The sequence below is a fragment of the Anopheles stephensi genome, chromosome 2, assembly GCF_013141755.1.
Source record: "Anopheles stephensi strain Indian chromosome 2, UCI_ANSTEP_V1.0, whole genome shotgun sequence".
Classification (NCBI taxonomy): Eukaryota; Metazoa; Arthropoda; class Insecta; order Diptera; family Culicidae; genus Anopheles; species Anopheles stephensi.
Window position 1 is genome coordinate 16,779,747 of NC_050202.1, and position 22,805 is coordinate 16,802,551.

At 46.4% G+C, this 22,805-nt stretch overlaps 4 protein-coding genes across 11 annotated transcripts; 3 read left to right on the forward strand and 1 right to left on the reverse strand.

Moving 5' to 3' along the window:
* Positions 1 to 1,346: 1,346 nt before the first annotated feature.
* LOC118507202 lies at positions 1,347 to 7,253 on the forward strand. Its single transcript, XM_036045285.1, has one exon. The coding sequence runs from the start codon at positions 2,240 to 2,242 to the stop codon at positions 4,517 to 4,519; it is 2,280 nt and encodes a 759-aa protein (XP_035901178.1). The 5' UTR covers positions 1,347 to 2,239; the 3' UTR covers positions 4,520 to 7,253.
* An 8,449-nt stretch (positions 7,254 to 15,702) lies between these two features.
* LOC118507206 (copper transporter 5.1-like) lies at positions 15,703 to 18,687 on the forward strand. 8 transcript variants are annotated; one of them, XR_004905616.1, is made up of 6 exons: positions 15,703 to 16,268; positions 16,717 to 16,930; positions 17,129 to 17,498; positions 17,704 to 17,747; positions 17,840 to 18,017; positions 18,086 to 18,687. XR_004905616.1 is itself a non-coding variant. In XM_036045293.1 (6 exons), the coding sequence occupies exons 2-5, from the start codon at positions 16,793 to 16,795 to the stop codon at positions 17,873 to 17,875; spliced, it is 588 nt and encodes a 195-aa protein (XP_035901186.1). In that variant the 5' UTR covers positions 15,703 to 16,268; positions 16,717 to 16,792; the 3' UTR covers positions 17,876 to 17,901; positions 18,086 to 18,198. The 8 variants fall into 8 exon arrangements, 6 of the variants coding, with proteins under 6 accessions (XP_035901186.1, XP_035901182.1, XP_035901187.1 ...); XM_036045293.1 differs by having other exon boundaries at positions 17,840 to 17,901; positions 18,086 to 18,198; XM_036045292.1 differs by having other exon boundaries at positions 15,774 to 16,268; positions 17,840 to 17,905.
* LOC118507205 (mediator of RNA polymerase II transcription subunit 18) lies at positions 18,583 to 19,596 on the reverse strand. The gene is made up of 3 exons (XM_036045288.1): positions 19,371 to 19,596; positions 19,194 to 19,284; positions 18,583 to 19,135 (listed from the first exon to the last, which is right to left on the reverse strand). The coding sequence occupies exons 1-3, from the start codon at positions 19,493 to 19,495 to the stop codon at positions 18,716 to 18,718; spliced, it is 636 nt and encodes a 211-aa protein (XP_035901181.1). The 5' UTR covers positions 19,496 to 19,596; the 3' UTR covers positions 18,583 to 18,715.
* A 118-nt stretch (positions 19,597 to 19,714) lies between these two features.
* LOC118507204 (delta-aminolevulinic acid dehydratase) lies at positions 19,715 to 22,017 on the forward strand. Its single transcript, XM_036045287.1, has 5 exons — positions 19,715 to 20,436; positions 20,521 to 20,668; positions 20,758 to 21,210; positions 21,287 to 21,403; positions 21,481 to 22,017. The coding sequence occupies exons 1-5, from the start codon at positions 20,324 to 20,326 to the stop codon at positions 21,637 to 21,639; spliced, it is 990 nt and encodes a 329-aa protein (XP_035901180.1). The 5' UTR covers positions 19,715 to 20,323; the 3' UTR covers positions 21,640 to 22,017.
* Positions 22,018 to 22,805: the final 788 nt, after the last annotated feature.

Here is a 22,805-nt window from a genome sequence, read left to right on the forward strand (position 1 = left end):
CCACGTTTGCCGCTACACACAGCTACACAGCAGCGGCGGTCATGCATGTATGCTTTTTCGTAGAAGCAAGCGTCATCGGCCGAACGCGAGAGCGGCAGAGAGCGAGAGACTGCGCGAAATAAACACCTTACCCCCGGTGACACATTGGAGCGAAAGAGAGGCACAACCACGGCGTTTAAGTGAACTCGCGGTTTATTTTAACATTTTTGGCACAGCTAAATAAGCGCTGCCAAACGGTGAGCCTCGATCGTGCAAAAGGGTCGGGATGGTAGGGCTGGGAGAGCGACGAAGGGTGAATGTGTCAAATTGAAATTATTTTTAGGGGAATATTATTCTCCCCCGCCGCCAACTCGCGTCGAAAATCCTCGCCTTCCTCGACAAAAATGAGTGCGTCGATAAATCATCTTCGGTTTGGAATCTTCTCACCGCGAGACGCGATCGACGCGAGATGAGCTGTCACGCATGCGGAAACACGTACGTAGCGGCGAGGGTGAAAGGTGAAGGTGGCTTAGCCATCCCGAGCGAGCGGCGGCGTCGACGACGACGCATGACGGCAACAGGGCAACCAACTCGAAAAACACACACGCAGAACGGTTAGAAAACGAGTTGTGCTGGCTTGGTCGGTTAGGAATGACAGGCCGGAGGGCCGGTGGGTGTGCGGAAGCGTGCGGCTTGAGGAATATTTCGATCTCGTCGCAGTCCGGTCAGACCGAGTGGCATTCTCGAGATCGCAAGACGGCGAGCGAGCGAGAGTGAGACAGCGCGGCAAGGAGAGTGGAGAAAGAGCGAAATAAAAAGAACGGATGCTCCGGCAGACCAGTAGGCGTTATGAATGTAGCGAACCAAACACACACACAGGGATGAAAATCAGCCCCTTTGCTGACGGCTGACTGTCTCGTTTGGTGCGCGTTTCTCCCTGCCGCTCTCATTCGTCCTTCCCTGTGTTGCGCTTCTCCACAAACAGCGAACGACATTCCATCGGACGGACTTCACCGCCAGTCCACACTGCCGCACCTGCCCTAAAAACCGGGTACATGCTTTCTCGCTCCAGCATACACACCATCAACCGATGGCTGCCACTTGTCTCGCGGGACCAACCATAACCGGTCTCGCTCTTGCACGTCTCTCTCACTCGCTCTCTCTCTCTCTCCCTCCCAAGCACGATCATGTGATGAAGCGCATGAATCAACCGCACGCACACAAACACACCCGCTGCCCGCTGCCGTTGCGTGAGCGTGTGAGTGAGTGTGTGTGTGGGTGCTATCGCGGTACGGTGTTTTCCATTCACACACCCATACATCGAGCCGTGATCGCGCGCTGTCGGGTTTCGGGTTCGGAGAAAGAGATTTTTTTCAATTCTTCATAGAAACTGCAGCAGGGCGCACGCACGTTTCTCGCGGAGCTCGCAGCAGCAGCAGGCTAGCACAGAAGCATACAGTCTGACACACTCGCAATATTTCAGGTGTTGTCACTTGGCAAGCACACCTCAACAGCAGCAGTCAGTGCTGCAGTGTATCCGAAGCGGCAGAAGGCAAACATTTTCTTGCGTTCTCGCTGCCGATTGTTTTGTTGCGCGTTCTTTGTGCGGTTTACAGTGTTTAATATCGGGGTGAATTGTTGTGTTCTTCTGTGTATAGTGTGTTCTTCCGGTGCCTTCCAAAATTTGTTGGTGTTTTCTCCCGGTGACATTCGTTTAGTGTTGGTGTTGGCAGCAAACCCGAGCGTCGTCGTGTTATACAATAACAGCAACAAAGAGAGAGATAATTACGGGGGTTGTTGTGTTTTCGGAAGCTTCGTTTAGCTAACTACCCTAATCGCTGCGATGCATATCAGGGTTGTGAAGTGTGCAGTGCAGTGCGAATCGTAACACCACCAGCGCATATCCGTACAACAACGCTGCTACGAGAGAAACGCACCGGGCGTCTCCATATACACAGTGCGGGCGGGTGTTAGCATTTTGACAGTTTGACCAGCAACAACAATTCCAAAACAAAACCGCAATGTTTGTGCCGTATCGTAATGTGCCACAAGTAATGAGCGACATCATCCCGTGTGAACATCAACCCGAGTGCCTTTGAAGAAGTTGGTCCGAAGTGATTCCATGTGTGTGAAACGGGTGCGCAACAATTGCAGTGTTGCCAGTGACAGTGTGACACGGTTTTTCACGTGCCTTAAGAAGAGCGAATAAACAACACTCGATAAACAGTGCGATATAGACCGTTTGGTGTGTTTTTTTTTAATGTGCGGAAATCGAGAACAGAAGCAATACAGTACAATGGCTCACGGTTCGCTTACGGTCGCGGGTATGATTGTCAAAGGTGACGCGTCGTCGGGCCGTGCGGGAGTTGCCGGGCCTTCATCGCCGTCGGCTACCGGTAGCAGCACCACAACCACCGCACACAACTCCGCCAAGATGGGTTCGCGGCGCATCTTTACGCCACAGTTCAAGCTACAGGTGCTCGACTCGTACCGGAACGATGGTGACTGCAAGGGAAACCAAAGGGCGACCGCCCGCAAATATGGCATTCACCGGCGGCAGATCCAGAAGTGGCTGCAGGTGGAAAACAATCTGCGCTCGGTCGTGGCCAACGGTGGTGGTAATAGCAGCGGCAACAGCAGCAGCAACAGCAACGCCAACAGTGCCGTCGGTTCCGGAAGCTCGTCGGGCGGAGCGTCGGCCCACAGCAACGGTGCCGGTAGCAGCGGAAGCGGCGGTGGCGGTGCATCGATGAAAATAAATCTCCTAAATCATCATCACCAGCACCCGCATTTGCATCACCCGGCGCATCATGTGCATCACCCAGCGCACCATCACCTGCATTATCAGCCGATGCACCACCATCCGCATCACCATCCGGGATTGACGGGTCTGATGCAAGCGCCATCGGTAGCGGCAGCGGCGGCCGCTGCAGCAGCAGCAGCAGCAGCAGCACACTACCACCATCATCAGCAACATTTGCACCAGCAACAGCAGCAGCAGCAGCAACAGCCGGTGCACCCATTGGCGTTTCATCCGATCGCTGTCCCTCCGGTTCAGCACCAGCAGCAGCAGCAAGTTGGTTTGGACGTGGCCAGACAACGCGTCGCTCGAAATGGCGCAAGCGCCGCCGGTCTGCTGTCACCCGTGCTTACCCACACAGGTACCGCCTCGACCGCCATACCCGTCTCCTCCTGTTCGCCCCTCTCGGTCGCATCCTCCTCTGGATCGCTGTCCACGTCCTCGCTCTGCTCCGCCTCGCCCAACTCAATGGCGCGGTCTCCATCATCGCAGTTGCTCCAATTGGGTGAGCCAGCGGCATCTGGTGGCGATGCGGCGAACCAGTCGCACCATCACCACCACCAGCAATCTGTCATCTTTTCGCCCGTACCGTTGCTGGCCGCCGCCACAGCAACACCACCGTCAACCGGTACGGCCGATAGTCACTACTATGGCCATATTCGTGCGGTCGCAGCAGCGGCACAGGCTGCTGCGGCAGCTGCCGTCACCGCCCACCGTTACGATCATCCGATCGATCTTTCCCGGCCCGGATCGTTGTCTGCCGGTTCGCCCGTTCCTTCCTGCCCGAAAACACCCCACGACAACTACGATCGTTCGGTAAAGGAGGAATGCCTGGATGGTGCAGAGGAGGAGGAGGAGGAGGAGATTAGTGTGGAGGAAGTCGATGAGCCGTTGAATCGCAGTACCGCCGGTGTGGTAGAACAGGCGTGGGATCTCTCCTGCCGACGGCCCGCCCTCACTCCGGACCGCAAACGATCGTCTTCGGCGATGAGCGGTCCGATCGCCGCACCCGACACAACCCGTCCGGCCAAATCGGTGAAACTGTTCAAACCGTACCTGCTCGACGAGGAGGAGTCCCCAAAGCAGCAGCAGCACCAGCACCAGCGGCCCGATTCAGCGCTAGCGGACGATGATAAGGATTCGACCCGTGAATCGCCTGCGATCGTCGATCGGCCCATGTCACCGGGGATCGTCGGTAACCACCATCAGTCGTCACTCCAGCACCAGCAGCAATATCCCATCATCTGGAGCAACAGCTCGCCTGCCGCCGCCGCCGCCGCCTACTACGAGCTAAGCCCGCCGGCATATCTGCTTGCCTCGCAGTCACAAACGGCAGCGCTCTCCGGTGCTGCTGCTGGCATTGCTTGTGCACCGGCCGGAAACGTAGTGCCAACGGGGCGGGGTTGGAGTACACCGCAGGCGTCACCGGTGTCCGGGTACGACAGTTCCACCTCGATCTCGTCCGTGTGCAGCGGGCCGGAGGAGGACAACACCAGCCACAGCAGTCACAGCAGCTCCAGCCACAGCAACCACGGTCAGTCGGAGAAGCTGAAGCAGCAGGCAATCGATAGCTTCTACCATGATGTGGCGTGCCGCGGCGATTACCGGGCAGTGGCCACCAAGTACAACATTAACCGCAAGTATGTGGAGAAGTGGTTGCAGCAGGAGCAGGAAGATGATCATCATCACCAGCACCAGCATAGTCATGCCGAGGTGCGATCACCGCTCGTGGTTGGATGATTTCGTGGTGGACTCCGTGGTGCGCTGGGAGGATAGAGGCCATTTAATCATATTTGTTTAATTTAACTGAAATGTGATATTTTACTGTACGATGTGAGAAGGAGAGACACAAACACAGGGAGCGTGAGACAGAGAGAGAGAGAGCGAGGGATGAAGAAGAGATGTTGGTTCTGAAGCGCAAGGAAGGATGTCCCAGAACGAGCAGGTCTTGTTTTGGAGTTGAGGAGGTTCTTGATTATACAACAAAAAAAGGATGCCCTCCTGCATATCCAGGCCAGGCAGGTGTCGGGATTCACATCAACCTACCGCGCACCTTATCATCATAGACCCCGTAGTTAACTTTTATAAGGCCAGAGATCTCCTAGATCCTAGTGTGTGTAGGTAGGAACGGGAGGAATGCGCGGGATTTTCCCACCATTAGACGTGTGTTTCTCTCGCAGGTGCCATAATTTCAGGTGTCATTAGCGCGCGCGTGTTTTTTTTTCTCGCTTTCGTTGTTAGCAGAAGATGGAGAGGTGTGTTAGGACGACCAGGAGCCCTAATGGGAGTTCAATTGAGCAGCTTGGAGTGTGCACTTCATGGCTCCCTGCTACAGGTAGAGCACCTAAAGGGAAAGGTCGGCTTTGCGGAAGATGTTCCGGAGGCTGGCTTTCACCACCAGGTACCGCCATTCTGGGGGCAATCTTAAGGAGAAAAGTGCAAAGTGATTTGCATTTTACAACACGATCGAGCAATCCTTACGTGCTCTGGGTGTGTGTGGGCCCCTTTTGCTGAAGAGATGGGCCGTATCTTTTCGCACCTTTTTTTTTTCGTTGTTGTCCTGCTTTTGACACCAAGTGTTTGCGAAGTGCGTTATGCCCTTGCCCTTTTCGGTGGGAATTTCCCACTAATCCACCCAACTGTCCAAGGCGAAACAGAGAGAGAGACAGGGAGAAGGACTTCTATAACAGTGGTTCTGCTGTGTTGGGTGCAATGCGCGCTACCAGGGGGATATTAGCCTGGCAAGAAAGTTTCACATAACACCCAAGGGGCAACGACGTTTTCGTTGCCCGATCCGGCCACCACAACCGATGGAAAATGGGAACGTTTTTTTTTTTTCTCTCGAAATAAGTGCTTTGCACATGCAGTTTTTCGTTGAACTAGACCCCTATTTACGCATTGACCCCGTTGGACAAACAATATGTTTGTTTGCGCGTTTGGCGCTTTTTTGTTTCGACTTTTCGACGAGTCACCTGTGTGTGTGTGGGGGGTTTGGTGCGTGGCATGCAGTTTGTGGGTTAAGGAAGGTGTCCCTTCTCCCGCTTACGATCGGACGACGGGTGGAAAAAGGTTTTATGTTTCTGGCTTGCATCATCATCATACCTTTTGATGAGCGGGCTGGTCTAAAATTAGATTTCAAATTGGCGAAGTGCAGTAGCAGTACTACCTCGCGGGTTCGATCAAAACAGTGTAGCGAGTGGACAGCAAAAGCAAAAAAAAAGAAACCCATAAAAACACCCAGCAAATATCGCGCAAAACGAAAAACACCTCGTCGATTGCATACAATGCTATCCTGTGACTCGGCTGCGTTCTGCTGCAACTGTACACCTTCGAGTGTGCGGTAGGGTAAAGCGGGGTAGAGGCTCTAGTTGAGGGCAATAATGCAAAGGGTCGACGAGATTGTAAAGCCCCCGTCAAAAAAGGTGTAAAAGGAAGCGCGCGGCCCTAGTCAGCAAATGAGGCCTCTTAAAGGGGTGGCTTTATTTTGCGAATCGAGTCATCATAATTCGACCACCACCAAAACCGATTGATTGGTAACGGTGCATTAATTGCGTGGTTTTCCGATGTCTCTCACCCCCCCACCTCTGAAACGCTTTATCTCCCAAGAAGGTGCCAATAGAATCGCAAAATTTTTGTAAATTATATTTAACGATACCGTTTGTTGAAGGGCGAAAGAAGGTTTCTTAGGGAGTAAGAATTGTTTGTAAACCGTACTTTTTGTTTTGTTTCGTGGTAGTATTAGGAGTGGAGGATGGAGGCAGAATAATTAATTGCGACTCGAATTTGGTTGGTTGGGTTTTTTGTTGTAACCCCTTTGTTGTTGTGTCCAACTCCCCCGAGTTTAAATCGAGTTCTTCCACCGGAGAGGAGACGGGCGAGGTTATTCGTAGCGTTACGGAAAACACACTACAGGAACAAACAGCGTAATATCAACAATAATATATATAAATGTATAGAGAGAGAGAGTACGGGGAGAGAAATATGTAATAGAAAACGTAAATGTGAACTTCTAGTGCCTATCTGAAAACGAATCAAATTGGAATAAGTTGGTTGGTAACGTAACGTATCATAATTTAAAAAAAAAAACCTTAGAGCCGATAGAGCCGAACACTAAGCTTAACAGGAAACAAAGTGAAGTGTAACGTATAGTATAGTTGGATAGCCTTTATATATATACATATATACATACTACTATTGCTATAAGTACTATAAGCTTAAGTGAAACAGATCAAAATACTTATCAAACGCTGCTTGGTAGCTGCGGCGAAAAACACACACACACAATACAATACAAAATCGAACGGAAAACATATAACAACAAAGTAAATCAAGTGCCAATAGTAATACATTGATTGCGTATATGAAGGATGGTATGCAATTAGCAGGGTAGCGGTTAAAGCGGATTTGATACAGCAGTAGAGCAATATTAAGAGAAAATAAAAGGAAATGCAAACGATACTACAATAATAATAATCTTTGATTTTGTTATTTTTTTTCTCATTTGCTACGGATGAAAGAAATTATTGTTTTATTTTTGTTTGCCGGCTGTTTGGTCCTCCTTCCGGCTTGGATGTCAGGGGTTGGCAAGGTTGACTTCGACAAAAAACGATTGAAGTTTCCAAATTTCGTACAAAATGGTTCAAATTACATTCTGTCTTCAGTTAATTCAGTTTAATTCGTCATAATTAAAATCCATATAATAAAGAATGAGTTAGTGTTGAAGTTTGAAATTCCCCCCTTTGATATTAATCTATCCTGGTTCAAAATAGTGTGCGAGAAACTAAATCAAGCTAATCTTTCACTTCTCCTTCGTCACTACAATCTTTCGAGGTTCTGCAATGTTTTGCTTCCTTTTTTTTTAACCCGTAACTGGATAGACGGCCAGCAGCCCCTACGAACGGGGTGCCCGACGTGATTCGTTTTCCGATTCATCGTGTTTCGGCTCCGATATCCGGACCACGTTAAAAATAATTTTATATTAGTTGAATATATTAAGAGGGACAGTCAGGTGACCGGAATTTACACGGCCGGGACCGAGGTTCAAATGCCAATCAGACCGTCTCCCCCCGTACAGAAAGTGTTGCCCAGAAAGAAGAGCAGACCTGGTGAAAATATATCACAGCCGTTCGGCAAACACTAGCCAAAAATAAATTCAAATGTCGTTCTAATCAACAACAGCTGTAGCGTGTAATTTGTGTTTGCAAATTTCATATAAAAAATAACATTTAAAAGCCGCCAATATCCATTAATTACAATTTTTGATAAAGACCAAAGTAAAATGTTTATGCACACACCTACAAAAATCCTTCCTTTCGATAAACAAAAACTTTTAATAAAATATAATTATTTAATACAATTTTCTCCGACTTTAATGAAATAAAATAAAATAATAAAAATTTCCCCCGATTCTTTGGTAACACAGCAGCGAAAGCTCATGGCCTTCCTTGACTTGATTTAACTCTTAGCAGACAGCCCAGCGTACGAGGAGCCGGTCTGGAAGGGATTTGAGTCCCGGTGTCGGTAATTGAAACAGAAGAATCAGCTTAAAACATGAAAAGAAATTTTCCTTAATAAAAAGCAATTATGTTTAAAAATAAAATAAGAAAAACTGTGACTATCTCTGACCTGTCATATTTTTAAAAATATAAAAATAAAATAAAAGTTTACAAAAAATTATTTCGCATAAAACTTTATCAAGAAACAAATTTTAAACGCTCGAGAAGAAACTTTGTTAATTCAAACGGGGTATTCTTTAATTATGTTTGTTTACCGAAGGCATGTTGATAATCCCTGGACTAATTTGAATTTTAAAGAAGAGAACATTCAAATTAGATTAACTTGGTATAGGGTTTTCCATTCATTTTCTTTGTATTATAGATGGTTTTGTTGATTAGTTATAAAATTCAGTATTGAATGAGTTGTTAAAAGAAATTCTATCGTGCTTCCGGTGTTCGTTTGTTTAGTAAAATCAGTCCTCACTCGAATGCTAACGGCCACATAGTTAAATCTCTACTCATGTCCTTTTAACATACAAAATTCCAATAAATTAACCCTATAGCCGTAGTAGTCATTATTTGAAGATAAAAATGGTAGTATAATTCGTGATGAAATATTTATCATACAACAATAATCAAAAATTATGTAAAAGTAAAAAATATACAAGAAGAAGAACATTTGGCTCTTGCTTTCATGCAAGAAATATATAATCGACAGTGATCAATCCTTCTTAGAAGACCCCCATCAGTTCAAGACCATCCCGCAATAAACACTCTATCAAGAGTTGCTGCAAATGTATGATCATACAACTAAAACTTACTTACCGGTAAGAAAGTGAATTAAAGAAAGAGAAACCGGCGATAACCGTGGCCACCGAAATAGGGGGTTCATAAATGAGAAAATTATTATCATTTTTGCCACCGAGTGAAGCTTTTTCCTTTATCACTTACACACCGTTCAATCGAAAGCCGTGCGTTATCATTCATCCGGAAACGATCGTAAAGCAGCGGTGGACGATCCGGAGGTCAGTTTATAAAGTCGGGGCATGAGCTGAAGTATGGGAGCTAATTCAATTTCAGTTTCATCCACAAGCTTTTTCCCAACCCGATCGGAAACTATCTTCTTCTCTCACTCCACGTGCTTTAAAACTTTCGCACCGAACGGCTGGCAAAACGACTGTCTTCATCAATCGATCGGTGGTACGATGCTTGTTGCATTAAGCATGGACTAAACATGTGATGAACTGTGTCACTTCACAACATCACATCTCAACTAACGCTCCAAGGAAGAAAAAAACACCCAATTTTCCGTATTAAAAATGTAATGTGAAACCATTAATACGTTTAGTGCACACGCGTGTAGTAGTGTCCGTTGCGGGAGAAAATCGATGCAACTTTCACTAAGTACGCCCCTAATTGAATCAGACGGAGTACCCAATAAACCTCCCCCCCCCCCCCTTCACCAAACCCTCTATTTTTCACCCTCCCCTCGCAAGCCTTTTTCACCACCCAAATTAACCCTTTTTGGCCTCGAAATGCCCTCCGACTGTCCTTGAACCCTTTTTCGCTGAACGCTTTTCACTTTCCGCCAAACGCTGTATCAGGTTACCGGTGAACCAATTACCACCGAAACCAGGGGGGGAGGGGGGGGGGGGAGGGGAACCTTCTTCTTCCCGTGTGACACAAAGCGCATCATGTCCTGGGCCGGCTTACCGAGCACTTCCGTCACGGGCAGCTCCAAACATTTTTCGGGCAGTTACCTCGGGAAAACAATTCACCGGTCTTTAGACTGTAGGTATTTTCCCTTGCGGTTGCTCTTCTGACTGTTCCTGGCTGCGTTATGCACCATCACCAATATTATACGCACACCGAGCGTGGTTATAATTTAATTAAAAAAGCGCGTGCGGAAAAACTCGCGGTCCTTCGCGCAACCATAGGCATGTGATTATCCCCCGTTTTCCGAGGTTGTTTTCCGAATGATGCTGTATCCGGAAAAATCATAGGCATCAAAAAGTGATTGCGTGCTGTTCAAGCGAGCCTTGTAGTTGTTAACTGGTTTAAAATGATAAATTTAAATACAATTCAATTTTTAACACGCTCTATGCTTATCTGTCAGGTGTATAAATAAGTTTTGACGGTTACGGATTTCCAAAGCTCACAGGCCTTGATTTTATTCGGAAAAGTAATTTCCCTAACTTTGTACAACCTTTCCCCTGTGTTTTGGACAGATCGTGGATTTCTTCATTTGGGGTGTCGAGGAGGAAGCATGTCCCGGAAAACACGTCCGGTTATGCCGTTGAAGCAGTTGTTCACGAGGCTGATCGAACGACGCTCTATGTCACGGGGTTTATAGCTCATGTGGCACTCAAAGTCCTGTCTTCCAGATCATACCTAATGCTTTTAAACGCTGACAAATGCCTAGCTAAGTAACCTCAAGCGTAGTTGCCAGCTGAGTCTGCTCCAGATCTCGATATTCGTACTTTGTTGGGCGTCCTTCGTCTTCCACACTAAAATTGAAACCACCTCTGGCACGTTGTTTCCGATAAAGCGTGATCGCCATAATATTCATCATACGATGGGTCTCGGTGGACGAAGATTTCATCGCAAAATAATGAAGGAAAATTCCACGCCAAAAACACTTTTTCTTGAACAAATGTATTCATTTTGCAACCACGCGGAAAATCCTTTGCTTACTACTTGATCAAATGACACCTAGGGACAAACATTACTCTGAAGATGACACTTCATAATAACAGGGCTTGCCAAATTTTACTACAGTTAACGTAGTGAATTTGTAAAAGTCAAAACATGCGGTGTTGACAATACGGCGTCAAGCCGTCATCCTATAAATATAAATAAAAAAATAACGTAAAATAAATAATAAAAATAGGTTTAAAGGTTTAAAAATAATAAACCTGATCGTCAAGCCACTTTTTACGGTAAAACCTACAAAAAAACTTCATTTGGGAATTAAATAATGAGACTTTTTGAACTGTTAATATAGTATTTTGCCGCAAGAAGTAATAAAAATAAGAGTACAGGTAGCAAATCGAATCTATTATAATCATTAGTCACGCAATAACTTAAAAAAAGAATTGAAACAAAAGCATATAAAGGAAGACGGTGGGGTAATAAAAACAAACTAATTAATCAAACATAATAAAGAAAACAAAAGAATTGGATAGTCAGACAAAAATACAGAAAAAGGAAAATAGAGACAGACATAAACAAGATAGAGCCATAGAACTAGACTGACAAGTCTGTCTCATTAGGATCTATTAAGAGATATTAGAGACTCCCAACAGGTCACCCAAAAATACACCCAAAGTCTCTGATAATTTCGCAATCATGAAGATGGGAATCCATCCTCCTCAAAACTAGATCAAGAACTTCATTTGCCCTCTCCTGCCCAATCCAGTCAGCATTAAAATCTGATCAACAAATAGCCCGTTGTTAAAGCAATTAGCACTCGCTGTTCCATCGCTAGTAGTAGCCCAAAGCCCGTACTAAAGCCTCGCCCCCTAATGAACTAAACTTTTAAAACTCTAATTTACAAGCCTCAAACCATACCGTGTAGAGTACATGTGCTAATCACAGGAACTTACTACGACATACATGTGACCGGCCCAGGACTGATTGTGTGCTGTGTGTGTATCACTGAATCCGAATGGAGTGATTTTTAATTGAATTAGTTTGGTTCCCTCTTAAGCCTCAGTCGTAGCCGTGCAGCGTGTGAAAACCCTGACTACACACACTTCATTATCACCCTTTCCCAATACTAACCTCCTCCCCACTAGGTCCCCGAGGTAGAGGGGAGATGGGGGTGATTTGGCAAGGTGAAGTGGACGATTTGTGTAACACGGTTCCCCTCAAAATGTACGGGATGACTTTAACTTTAGCAGGAGGTCCCAAAAAATGGATGGCGTCCCAACCGACCGGTGGCCACAGTGACAGCAGGTGATTTATCAAATCCAGGTTCTCCGGGCGTGGGGACTCAAACAACCTCATCGAAAGCGAAGGGATGACGCAAACCGCAAGGGATGCGAGTCTTGGTGGGCTCCCACGAAAACCGCGGTTGATTTGTCTTGTCGGCTATCGATATAATCGATGGGGTTCGCTGGCACTCCACCTTCAATTTTGGACTATTCGGTGACCTTCTCCCACGGTCTGTCGAAGGCACCAGGTACGTCGGACACTTGTATCGCAAAACCGAGCACGTTTGATAAGACTAATTTGAAGTGTTTTTTTAGGGGGGGAGTTAGTGAAGAATTGGACCTTAATTGCGGGGTGATAAATATAATAATTTTGGACTTCAGAACTATTTCAGATCTATTTACTCTGATGTGATGTAACTATTGGTTATCTAGTATCAGTTCACTTCACTAAGCCCCATAAACGACTAGTTCAACTTCAAGATCGCTCTCTGTCTCTCTCTTCTTACCCTAACGACCTCTTAATGCCTAGTCTCTTAAGGATAGTCAGTCCTCACTACGTGGGGACGGTCCAGATGGGATTTGAACTTCGGTCCTGTCATATGAAGATCTACCAGCTGACCTCCCCAGCTTCAGACTTTAAAACTATTTGATCTATATAGAATTTGTCACTAGCTTTTACTCTGATGTGTTTAGATCTACTGGTTGTCTTTTATCAGTTGACATCACTAAATCCCTTAACGACTACTTCAACTTCAAGATATTCAAATTGGAACGTGAGTTCTCTCTCTCTCTCTCTCTCTCTCTCTCTCTCACTCTCTCTCTCTCTCTTCTTGTCCTAACGGCCTCTTAATGTCTAGTATGTTAAGGATAGTCAGTTCTTACTACGTGGGAACGATCTGAATCGGATTCGAACCCCGGTCCTGTCGAATGAAGATCTACCACCTGGCCTGGGTAAGCAACTTCAACCGTTATCGCTCACTGTGTAAGGCGAATGCGTTGCAATTACAAGTCATGATTCAAACGAAAAACAACAAAACAAAACAAAAAACAAACTTCCGTACATGTCACATACAATAATTAATGTTGGCTCCACTTGGGAGGCACCTCCAAAACGGAAAGGTATCTATTATCAATATTTGCCATTTAAACCTCCCAACCTCCAAACGTTGTTTCTGTTCCCCGGCTATGTGCGCTTGACCGGATGTGATGTGTGATTACTGTGATGTGATTTCTTGCCGTTTTTTTTTGCAGAATGGCCACCCATCGATTCCCACCATAACGGGGGGAGAGAGAGAGAATCCGACACAGCACAGATGACAACGACGTCCGTCGGCAGGATGGGTCGACTATTTTTAATCTGATTTCGCGAAAAGGATCGGAATGTGAGGCTATGCCAGCCAGCCAGCGGCTCTCGGGCACCCGTACTGGCAGTCTCTGTTGACTCTGGTGCAGAGTGTTCGTGTGTGTATGTCTGTCGCTTCGTCCCCTAGCCCGTGAGGTCAGCGAGATCAGGTTGATGGGGCGCTCGTTTGACGCTTAGAAGGACCGGAACAGTAGCCACACACTCTGGTGATGCGCCACTCCGCTAATGTTGGCGATAACGGTGGCCCCGGTTTTTGGCAAGGGTGGCAAGCATTCTTGACGGTGGATCCGTGCCGTCTAGAACAGCCGTTGGTACGTTTTGATTAGCTCTGAGCTTGAGGCGAACGTTCAATAAGAATGTCGTGGTAAAGCCGTAATGAAATTTAATTTGCAACTTATTTCGCAATATGCTTCAATGCAAAAAACAAAAAAGCAAAAAAAAACCGTCAACAGTGTAGAGTTGTCAAGTTATCAAAAATTTAATGAATGAATTATTCCGTTATCGCGTACGGTGACCTACAGTTTGTCAAGGCATGGGATTATTTTCTTTTTTTTGTGTTACTTTGCTGTATTTAGCACACACAGCAAACAGTAAACATACAAAAAAAGAGTTTTTTGTGGATTACAAAAAAAACATGCGACAGAAACACTACCAAGATGGTTTGAAGCTGTAATTATTAGCAGTTAACATTTCATATTTGTAATAATCTACAAGAATTATCATTAAATTAAAATGCTGCTAGCAACATTATTTGATTTTGCTGGTTTAACCATGAATTCTGCTGAAAACATTCAGCAGAGCGCACAACTAATCCAACTGCTTGGCTTCAACGGACACGCTGGTAGGATTTAAAAAACGTCAGCTTTTGGCTGCGTCTTGTACGGCTGCGTTTCACGTACGCAGCCAAATAAAGCATGCCGTAAACAATAAGCACGGATTACACACACCCAATCGCGACTAGTAATGCGATAAATGAAAAAAATACAATAATTTTTTTTTTAGTTTACATTATGGCAACAAACGATAATAAATAATGATAAGATAGCATAAACTCAAATTTGAAGAATTTGTTATTTATATTGCACACAGCTATCCAAGGTTGTAGACCCAAGATGCCCAGAGGGATCTTGGGATCCGTGTTCCGAGACCTACGGTAGAAGAAAGATCCAAAGAGGATTAAACTGAAAACTAAAATAATGATGTAAGTCGTAGCGCCCAGCATTTAGCGTACTACCCTAGGAGGTATTCATACGGTAGGACCGGATACCGAATCCCGTTCGAACTTCTTTCTCTTACACAGACCTAACCATCTACCTATGGGTAAGCTTACTCAATTAAGACATTAATGGCAATCAAGACTTCTTGGTGTTGTAGAACCAAAAATGAAGATCCTGCTATGAATTACCTATCCCTTTTATGTTTCCACCTTAAGTAAGGTGACCAGCTTAGAGAGCACGCTGCGCTAGCGATTACCTAGCAGGATAATTGCTTTGTCCTACTTCCTCGAGTCTAGCTCCTAGGATTATTCCTAGTTTACTTCTACACTTCATCATGAATTATGTTGCTTTTTCTAGATTCTACAGATCCAAGTTCAAGCAAGTATGGACATTCATAATCGTTAATGCCTACCGATAAGCTAAGATTGAAGATGGTTCAACCAAACCACAGAATTGATTTTTTTTTTTTGTAAATCTTGATCATTTGATGTATGATATCTCTCTTAAAAACGTGTGATTGGAAATTTAGCTTGACATAATATATGTTTTTCATGAAAATTTAAATAACTTCTTCTTCTTCTTTGGCACTACAACCTCGAGAGGTCTCGGCCTGCCATTTCTGGCTTTCTGTGACTTAATTTTACCCGTAGTAAAGTAGTCAGCCTTACGTACGGGGAGACGGTCTGGATGGGATTTGAACCCCGGCCCTGCCGTGTGAAGACCGGCGCCGCTGTCGCCTCGGCCACCGGACCGCCCCAAATAACTATAATTAATAATTTAAATAACAGGTTAGGAAATATTCCAACAAAATGTTGAAAAAGTTTAAAGAACCTTTAAACGACGAGTTTTATGATTTCATAACGAATAATTAAATGCTTTGTACAGCTTGAACCTTCTGTACCGTGTACACGCCGCTTAGCGCTTCAAGGCAATCTTGTTTTGGTTCGGACCGAATGGTTTTGTGTCCAACGTTTCCCCACCAACACACGAAAGATTACCTCACTAGCAAAACACTGCGCGACTGTGTACGGGTTTTGTGTTTTTCCTTCCCCCCAGTACAAAACCTCGCATTTAGAAAAGTGCTCCACCGCAACGCTGTCGGAGACATTCCGGCCAGCTGCAGTTTCGTATTTGTTTTCGTTCTTCCGTAGCATACGCTTTGTAGTAGGGTTGTTCCCGTACATGTAGAGCGAGGTAGTGCACCGTGCTTTGTGGGGGTACAATTGTGCTGCCTCAGCCTCAATATTTGGTGGCCGATTTTTGTCACCAGTGGTGTTTTGATGTATTGTGTGTGGTGTGGTGCATGGTATGAGGGAACAATTTGACTGATTGTACGTGGACCTGCAAACCTCGGCACTCTTTTGCCACAAGTGCTCTTTTGTGTCACGATTAGCGGATGTGCTGAAGCGAACGAACATCTTCATCCGCCCACGGACCGTCTTTTGAAGGTCCTAACTTAACCACACAAGGATCCGCGTGGTGAGTATGTGATGCAACGCAGCAAATGGGAGATCGTGCAAGCATTACATAAAAATACATCCAAAAACCGGATCGAAAGGAGCGTGTGGAGCCTGGCTGGGGGCTTTGCAATTGTTAAATAATCATCGCAAGCGGTGTGTGTGAATCTGTGCTATGTACAAACTTCAATCAGCTTTATGGATACATGATGGAGTGCACCGAATGAAGTGGTCACACAGAGCCATCGCCTTTGGTCATCTATTATCAGGTTTTGGGCTCTGCGTGGTTACGCACCCTGTACGCGCTTATCGGTGCCAGATTGCGTTCTGTAAACTATTGTTCCTAGACTCGCATATGCGCCCTAGCCAGGTCACGCATATTCAATGTGTGCGTGCGACGCTTATCGTGGACGGTGCGCTGACCACTAACTACTGACCCTTACCGTACATTTCTCGTCTACATCTTCTAGGTTGAGCATACACATATTCGGTAAGAGGACAGCGAGCAGCATAGTACAAAGCCCCGGCTCCGGCACGTTCGGCACAATGATGCATATGTCCTTTTGGTGGGGTTCCGACGTGGGCGATGTGTTCTTTTCCGGGCTTACCGTTAGCGGCACAGGACCAATGGTGGCACTTTGTCTCACGCTGACAGCGCTCTCCGTTGCCTACGAAGGGCTGAAGGTACGTAAGAGGATGCACTAGATAAGTTCCAATCAGTTCATTGACTGATAGCACCGTGCATCGGTGTTGTCCCGGTTTCAGTAGCAGCAGCAGCAATTCCTTTTCCTTTTATCAGACAGGAAAGGTTTATCTGAAATGAAAATATAAACAGCAAGTATCGCACGGTTTAATTATCACCTTACCTTACCACCCTTCCAGATCCACGGTGCTAAGGTTCGCGCACGTACGGCCAGAGAACGGGTACGGTCCGGATCGTGCCCGCCAAGCGAAAGTGCCACACTGCTGTCGCTGGAAGGCAGCGTCAGCAATGGTCCACTGAGCGGTAGCACGCTGTCGCGCCGGATCCGCAAGCTGCTCTCGGAAGCGATTACCTTCCTGTTTCACAGCATGCTTGGATACGCGCTCATGCTGACGGTGATGGTGTACAACGGGTATCTGTTCATTGCCGTGGTCGGTGGTATGGGCCTGGGGTACTTCCTGTTCGGCCACCTCTCGATGAAGGTGAACATGGAGAACATTCAGGCACAGCAGACGAAGATGATCTGTACCACGCGCTGTCTACAGCAAGGTAAGCATCACGCGACGGTTCCCATCACGACGCCAACACGGGACCGTGCCATCGTTTACTTGGACAGCATCATTAGCAAACAGCATCCGAGCACCGAATCACCGCTCTACTAGCCATACCTCTATCATATCCTCTTTCTTCTCTTCTTTCTCTTTCTGCTGCGTCCATGCTCCGGCCAATGCGCGAACGTGTGCAATTCGTTCAGCTGAAAGCTGTGCAATGAGCCATTCGGCGCCCTGTCCAACCGGTGTATGTGACAATCGGTTCTAGAAAAAAAAACCGTAGTGGCGTCTTCTGTTGTTACCTCCTTTCTTACGTTTCGTTTGTTCTGCTTCTTTTAGCGTTCCTCCCGTTCCAATTATCAAACCCTGACCTAATTCATTCACCTGCCGTCACATCATTTTTAGGTAGAACACCAACCACCACCTATCCACCAGCATACCGTTTCCCACCCTGTAAGATAACCCCGCTTCCGTATCCTTCTTCTCTGTTCTCCATCCAGTGTGCAGTAGCATTTTGGTTTGCATTATTTTTTCTTACGTTTGGTTTCCTTTTTTTTGCCTAACCCCTTTGCCACTCAATTTCAGAATCGGTAAACCCGTCCGCATCGACCAGTCTTGAGCATTATCCGCGTAGCTCATCGGCAGACGTCGAGAGTGCTACCGACAGTCGGTCTAATGCCATACCGCATGGCTCTGGATGTCATTAGACATGGTGTGAGCGGCAAACTGCAGCACAAAAACCTTATCCTGACCCACCATAACCACTATCTTTTTGGGGCGCACATGTTTTGCAGGGAGAACCCATTCTTCCTACCGTAGGCATGCCGCACAAACCGCATCGAAACTGTGATCTTTTTGCGCTATCCCACTGGTGCTCTGGTGGAGGAACGATTCTGGTTGCGTTATCGATTTAGAAAGTTGCCTGCTTTGATTTCGAAAGGTGCCAAGATTACCATTTCAAAAACCATTGACAATATGTAAGAAAAAGTGTACGTGTAGTTGTGTTAGTATGCTGTAACGTTGAACCACCTCAACCGCATCCGGCTTTATATTCAATTGATTTGTGATATTTTTATTGCCCGTTTTCGTTTGCGTTATATTGGTTTATTTTTTTACAAAAAAAAGTTTTTTTTACTGACATATAGTGCGATACTTTCACAATAAACCAAGAATGTATTAAAACTGAAGTCCTGAAGAATAATTAAGCGCCTGGCATTAAGGCATTTGTGCGAATCGTTTGTAATCGATCTTTTCCAGCTGCACCAAGGGTTTGAGTTGCTCGGCAAAAATTCGCATATCCTCGGCGATCGCATCCTGTCCCTTCGGTGCTAGCACGGACAGCTCCACCAGGTAGCTCTGCGAGATTGGTTCGGTCATGTTTTTCAGTATTTTGGAGACGGTAATCTTCATCCGCCCCTTGCGAAACATGTACCCTTTGGTGCAGTACTCAAAGTCCAGCCGGAAGCCCATCTCGGTTAGAAAATCGATCACGTGCGGTGTGCAGGCAATGTCCAGACTGCTCCGCACAAGCGTCGGTCTGGTCCGATCACCCAGCTCGGGCTGACCGATGTAACGGAGCTGTAATGGTGCCTCCACATCCTGCGCCCGTCGCACCCGGACCGTCATTACTGGTGTCTGGAAACAGACCGAAACAAAGGTGAGTATGTGTGCAAAACGCAGTCGGAAACCGCACCTTCTCGGTTGGTAGCTTCAAGCTGAAACACATCTCTATATCACTGAACGTTTCCGGGCTAGCATCCACATTATCGCACAGTCCACGTAACCTGAAATTGTGATAAAATTGTACATAATTACAAATGGTTCGTTTCTACGAAACATGAAAGCACCGGCAAGCACCGGGGGTCCATACCGGTGCAGTAGATTTTCTGCTGCTGAATCTAGAATTGAGCCTTGCAGCAAAAATTCCTGATTCGGTATAATGTTCGAGCTTAGTGCTTGCTGCAGCAGCTCAGCTGCATTAACCTGTGCACCCATTGCAAGATCGCAAAGTGCAATTCACCAAGCGAAAGAAACTGAAATGCACCGCAGCAAAATGAAATACCGAATGCAAGTTTACAAACAAACACAACAACCAGCTGTCAGTTTTGGACGAAAGCATTGCCAAGGTAAAGACAGAAATAAGATAAAAATAAATAATTACTTGTTTATGCTTGAAAATAAGGCCCAATATTATAATTCCGTGTAAAATGTTTGCTGACAACATTAGTTACATATGCTTATTTTGAACAATGAGTTAATAAATTTCATTATATCTTATTAAAACATTTTCCTAGCTTGAGAAGCATTGCGTCTATCTTTCTCTAGCATCCTTGGTTATGTATTGTCAAAAACATATGTTTACGTGAAACTCCGCGCATAATTCGATAGCTCGTAAGCAATTTGTACATTGTCCCAATTTCGAATAGTCTGACTAATTAAACAGTATTGAACCTATTAAGTTCATTCGCGAAGTAATGGTGTAAATATTTTTGCTTCAAAGTCGTTAACCGTCTGAAAACATTCCGTGCCGCGAGACCCTCCTAACTGCTCTGCGGCTCGTGCGGCTCTTTCGCTAGTATGCGTGTGTACACGTGCTTCGAGTGCAAGTAATACACAGAGCCCCCCAACACAAACAAATATCAATCGGAATTGTAAATTACACAATCCACCCCACGCGAGCTACCGAGAAATGGTTCCAGACGTAAGAAGGTAGACGATCCATTCATTCGCCGCACACGTTTACGACTGGAACGGCACACACACCGGTCCTATCTGCAAATCATTCCCTGGTGCAAACCCGCTTCGTGAAGGTACTTTCTAATCATGTCGTCCGCTGCAAAGCTGCACAGCAGCATATTCCATCCAACGCTACGAAAACTGCAGTGCCAGGATGTGGCGATTGAAGCGCATAACCTGATGTATCCCGTATTTTTGGTGTACGAACAAGTTCCGACCATCGATGCAAGCGCGTGTGGTTCGCTGTATTTTTTAATCGTTTCTCACTGATTCCTATCTTGCAGCGACGACGATGACGCTGAACAGCACATTCCAAGCATGCCGGGAGTTGCCCGTTACGGTATCGCCAAACTGTTGGCCCACCTGGAACCGCTCGTTGCGAAGGGGCTGCAATCGATCCTACTGTTCGGTGTGGTTGACAAGATGCCGAAGGTAGCAATTCGCGAGTCGAACAGTCGCGATAACACCGCGCAATGACGCGACGAATTATCATCGTTGCTGTATGACTGCTCTTATTTTAGGATTCCATCGGTACGGGAGCCGATTGCGCCACCAATCCGGTGATACGCGCATTGCCACGACTACGAACCGCCTTTCCCGATCTGTTGATTGCGTGCGACGTGTGCCTGTGCCCGTACACCGACCACGGTCACTGCGGGGTACTGACCGCGGACGGCGTTATCGACAACGAGCCCAGCATTAAGCGCATCGCCGAAATTGCACTCGCCTATGCAAAGGCAGGTGCGCACATCGTAGCACCGTCCGACATGATGGACAATCGTATTTACGCGATAAAGCAAATGCTGCGGGCCAGCAAGCTAGAGAACCGGTGCTCGGTGCTGTCGTATTCGGTCAAGTTCGCGTCCGGCTTTTACGGTCCGTTTCGTGATGCGGCCAAATCGGCACCGGCATTCGGCGATCGGAAATGCTACCAGTTACCGCCCGGATCGAAAGGCATTGCAAAGCGAGCTGCGGTAAGTGTGATGGAAACCATGGCAACTGTTCAAAGGCACACTAGCGATCGTATCTTGCATGCTTGCTGTTTTGCAGAAACGTGACGTCGAGGAAGGTGCCGATATGCTGATGGTAAAGCCTGGCATGGCGTACCTAGATATTGTGAAGCAGGTGAAGGACGACTATCCCGAGCTACCGTTGTTTATCTACCAGGTAATGCGGACGTGCATTTCAACACACCTATACGACGGCAGGCTAATCTGATGGCAAATTCTTATTTTTTGGCAAAGGTTTCCGGAGAGTATTCGATGCTGCTAAACGCGGGTCAGATTGGTGCCTTTGATTTGAAGACTGTTTTGTGGGAAGTGCTGGTGGGTATGCGCCGAGCCGGTGCCGACTGCATCATCTCCTACTTTACACCGCTCGTCCTCGATTGGCTGAAGGAGTAATGTATCTCTATCGTATGTTTTAGAAATGGTTTAGGGGCTCTGCGGGGAGAATCCTCGCTTTTCGATATGACAATAATTGCGTTCAAATGAATCTAGTGCAAACGTGAGCTAGAGAAATCACTTACAATTTAAAATTGTTTTAACGTACTTTACCGGCTTCCCGAGTGATACATATCATATTTCACGTAAGGTCTGGGATACACGGGGTTAGATGAAAACCCAACTGATATCAGCTTAAAACTAATCTTGGCAAGTATAAAATCGTTCGGCGCTCGTATGGATTACATGAGCCGCTGTATGGATTGCATCAAAGAAATAGGGCAAAATAGCGCATGTAAGTTAATTACTAGTTTGAGCTACAACGAAATATCATAGAAATGGGTTATCGCTTCGTTGTAAGTAATATGATATGAGATAATTGATTTAAATCCACATCAAATTGATAAGCCTCCCAAAAACTCTGGGATGGAAACGTGCGTGGGACAGTAAAGGGCACCGCAAATTATTATAAGTTCAGAATCAAGGAAATTTGATAAGTAAGTAAGTTGTTCTCAAAAATTAGGCTGAGGAACACTGCACTCCGTCCACGTGTATCCAGAACCACAGTTGGCCCCTAGAAAGAGGCCACCCTGCTAGGCGCTGTGTTGGAACGGGGGTAGGGGGGTTGGTATGGGTGAGGTATCTTCTTCTTCTTCTTCCTTGGCACTACAACCTCGAGAGGTCTTGGCCTGCCATTTCTGGCTTTCTGTGAATTGATTTTATCCGTAGCAAAGTAGTCAGCCCTGCGTACGGGGGGAGGCGCGGTCTGGATGGAACTTAAACCCCGGTCCTGTCGTGTGTAAGCCGTTATCGGCCACCGGACCTCCCCCTTGGGTGAGGTATGGGTCTCAATTAAATAATTTCCAACACCACGTCAGCCCTAGCCTGTCCAACCAACGGGATTCCCCTCATGGACGAGGCTAGGCATTTCTGCAGGAAATGCTCGTGGTTATGCGCCGAACCGGTGCACCCGAACTACTTGATGTACTTCCCCGTAAACCAGCTTCACATTCACTTTCAAGATCGAGCTCACGCATAAAAAAGCGTACACGCCTCACAGCTGTAACAGTATGCGTAACAGCAAAACGGTGGCGCTATAGCTGCGGCGTGCGTTGTTTGAGAGAGAG

Bases quoted from the DNA above. Each gene is read 5' to 3' on its own strand.
- LOC118507202 (XM_036045285.1), top strand. From the start codon at position 2,240: ATGTGCGGAAATCGAGAACAGAAGCAATACAGTACAATGGCTCACGGT.
- LOC118507206 (XM_036045289.1), top strand. From the start codon at position 16,793: ATGATGCATATGTCCTTTTGGTGGGGTTCCGACGTGGGCGATGTGTTC. The intron at 16,931-17,128 runs GTACGTAAGAGG...CCACCCTTCCAG, and splicing joins TTGCCTACGAAGGGCTGAAG to ATCCACGGTGCTAAGGTTCG. The intron at 17,499-18,085 runs GTAAGCATCACG...ACTCAATTTCAG, and splicing joins CACGCGCTGTCTACAGCAAG to AATCGGTAAACCCGTCCGCA.
- LOC118507205 (XM_036045288.1), bottom strand. From the start codon at position 19,495: ATGGGTGCACAGGTTAATGCAGCTGAGCTGCTGCAGCAAGCACTAAGC. The intron at 19,285-19,370 runs GTATGGACCCCC...TCACAATTTCAG, and splicing joins GCAGAAAATCTACTGCACCG to GTTACGTGGACTGTGCGATA. The intron at 19,136-19,193 runs GTGCGGTTTCCG...GTCTGTTTCCAG, and splicing joins TGAAGCTACCAACCGAGAAG to ACACCAGTAATGACGGTCCG.
- LOC118507204 (XM_036045287.1), top strand. From the start codon at position 20,324: ATGTCGTCCGCTGCAAAGCTGCACAGCAGCATATTCCATCCAACGCTA. The intron at 20,437-20,520 runs GTACGAACAAGT...CCTATCTTGCAG, and splicing joins ATGTATCCCGTATTTTTGGT to CGACGACGATGACGCTGAAC. The intron at 21,211-21,286 runs GTAAGTGTGATG...GCTGTTTTGCAG, and splicing joins GCATTGCAAAGCGAGCTGCG to AAACGTGACGTCGAGGAAGG.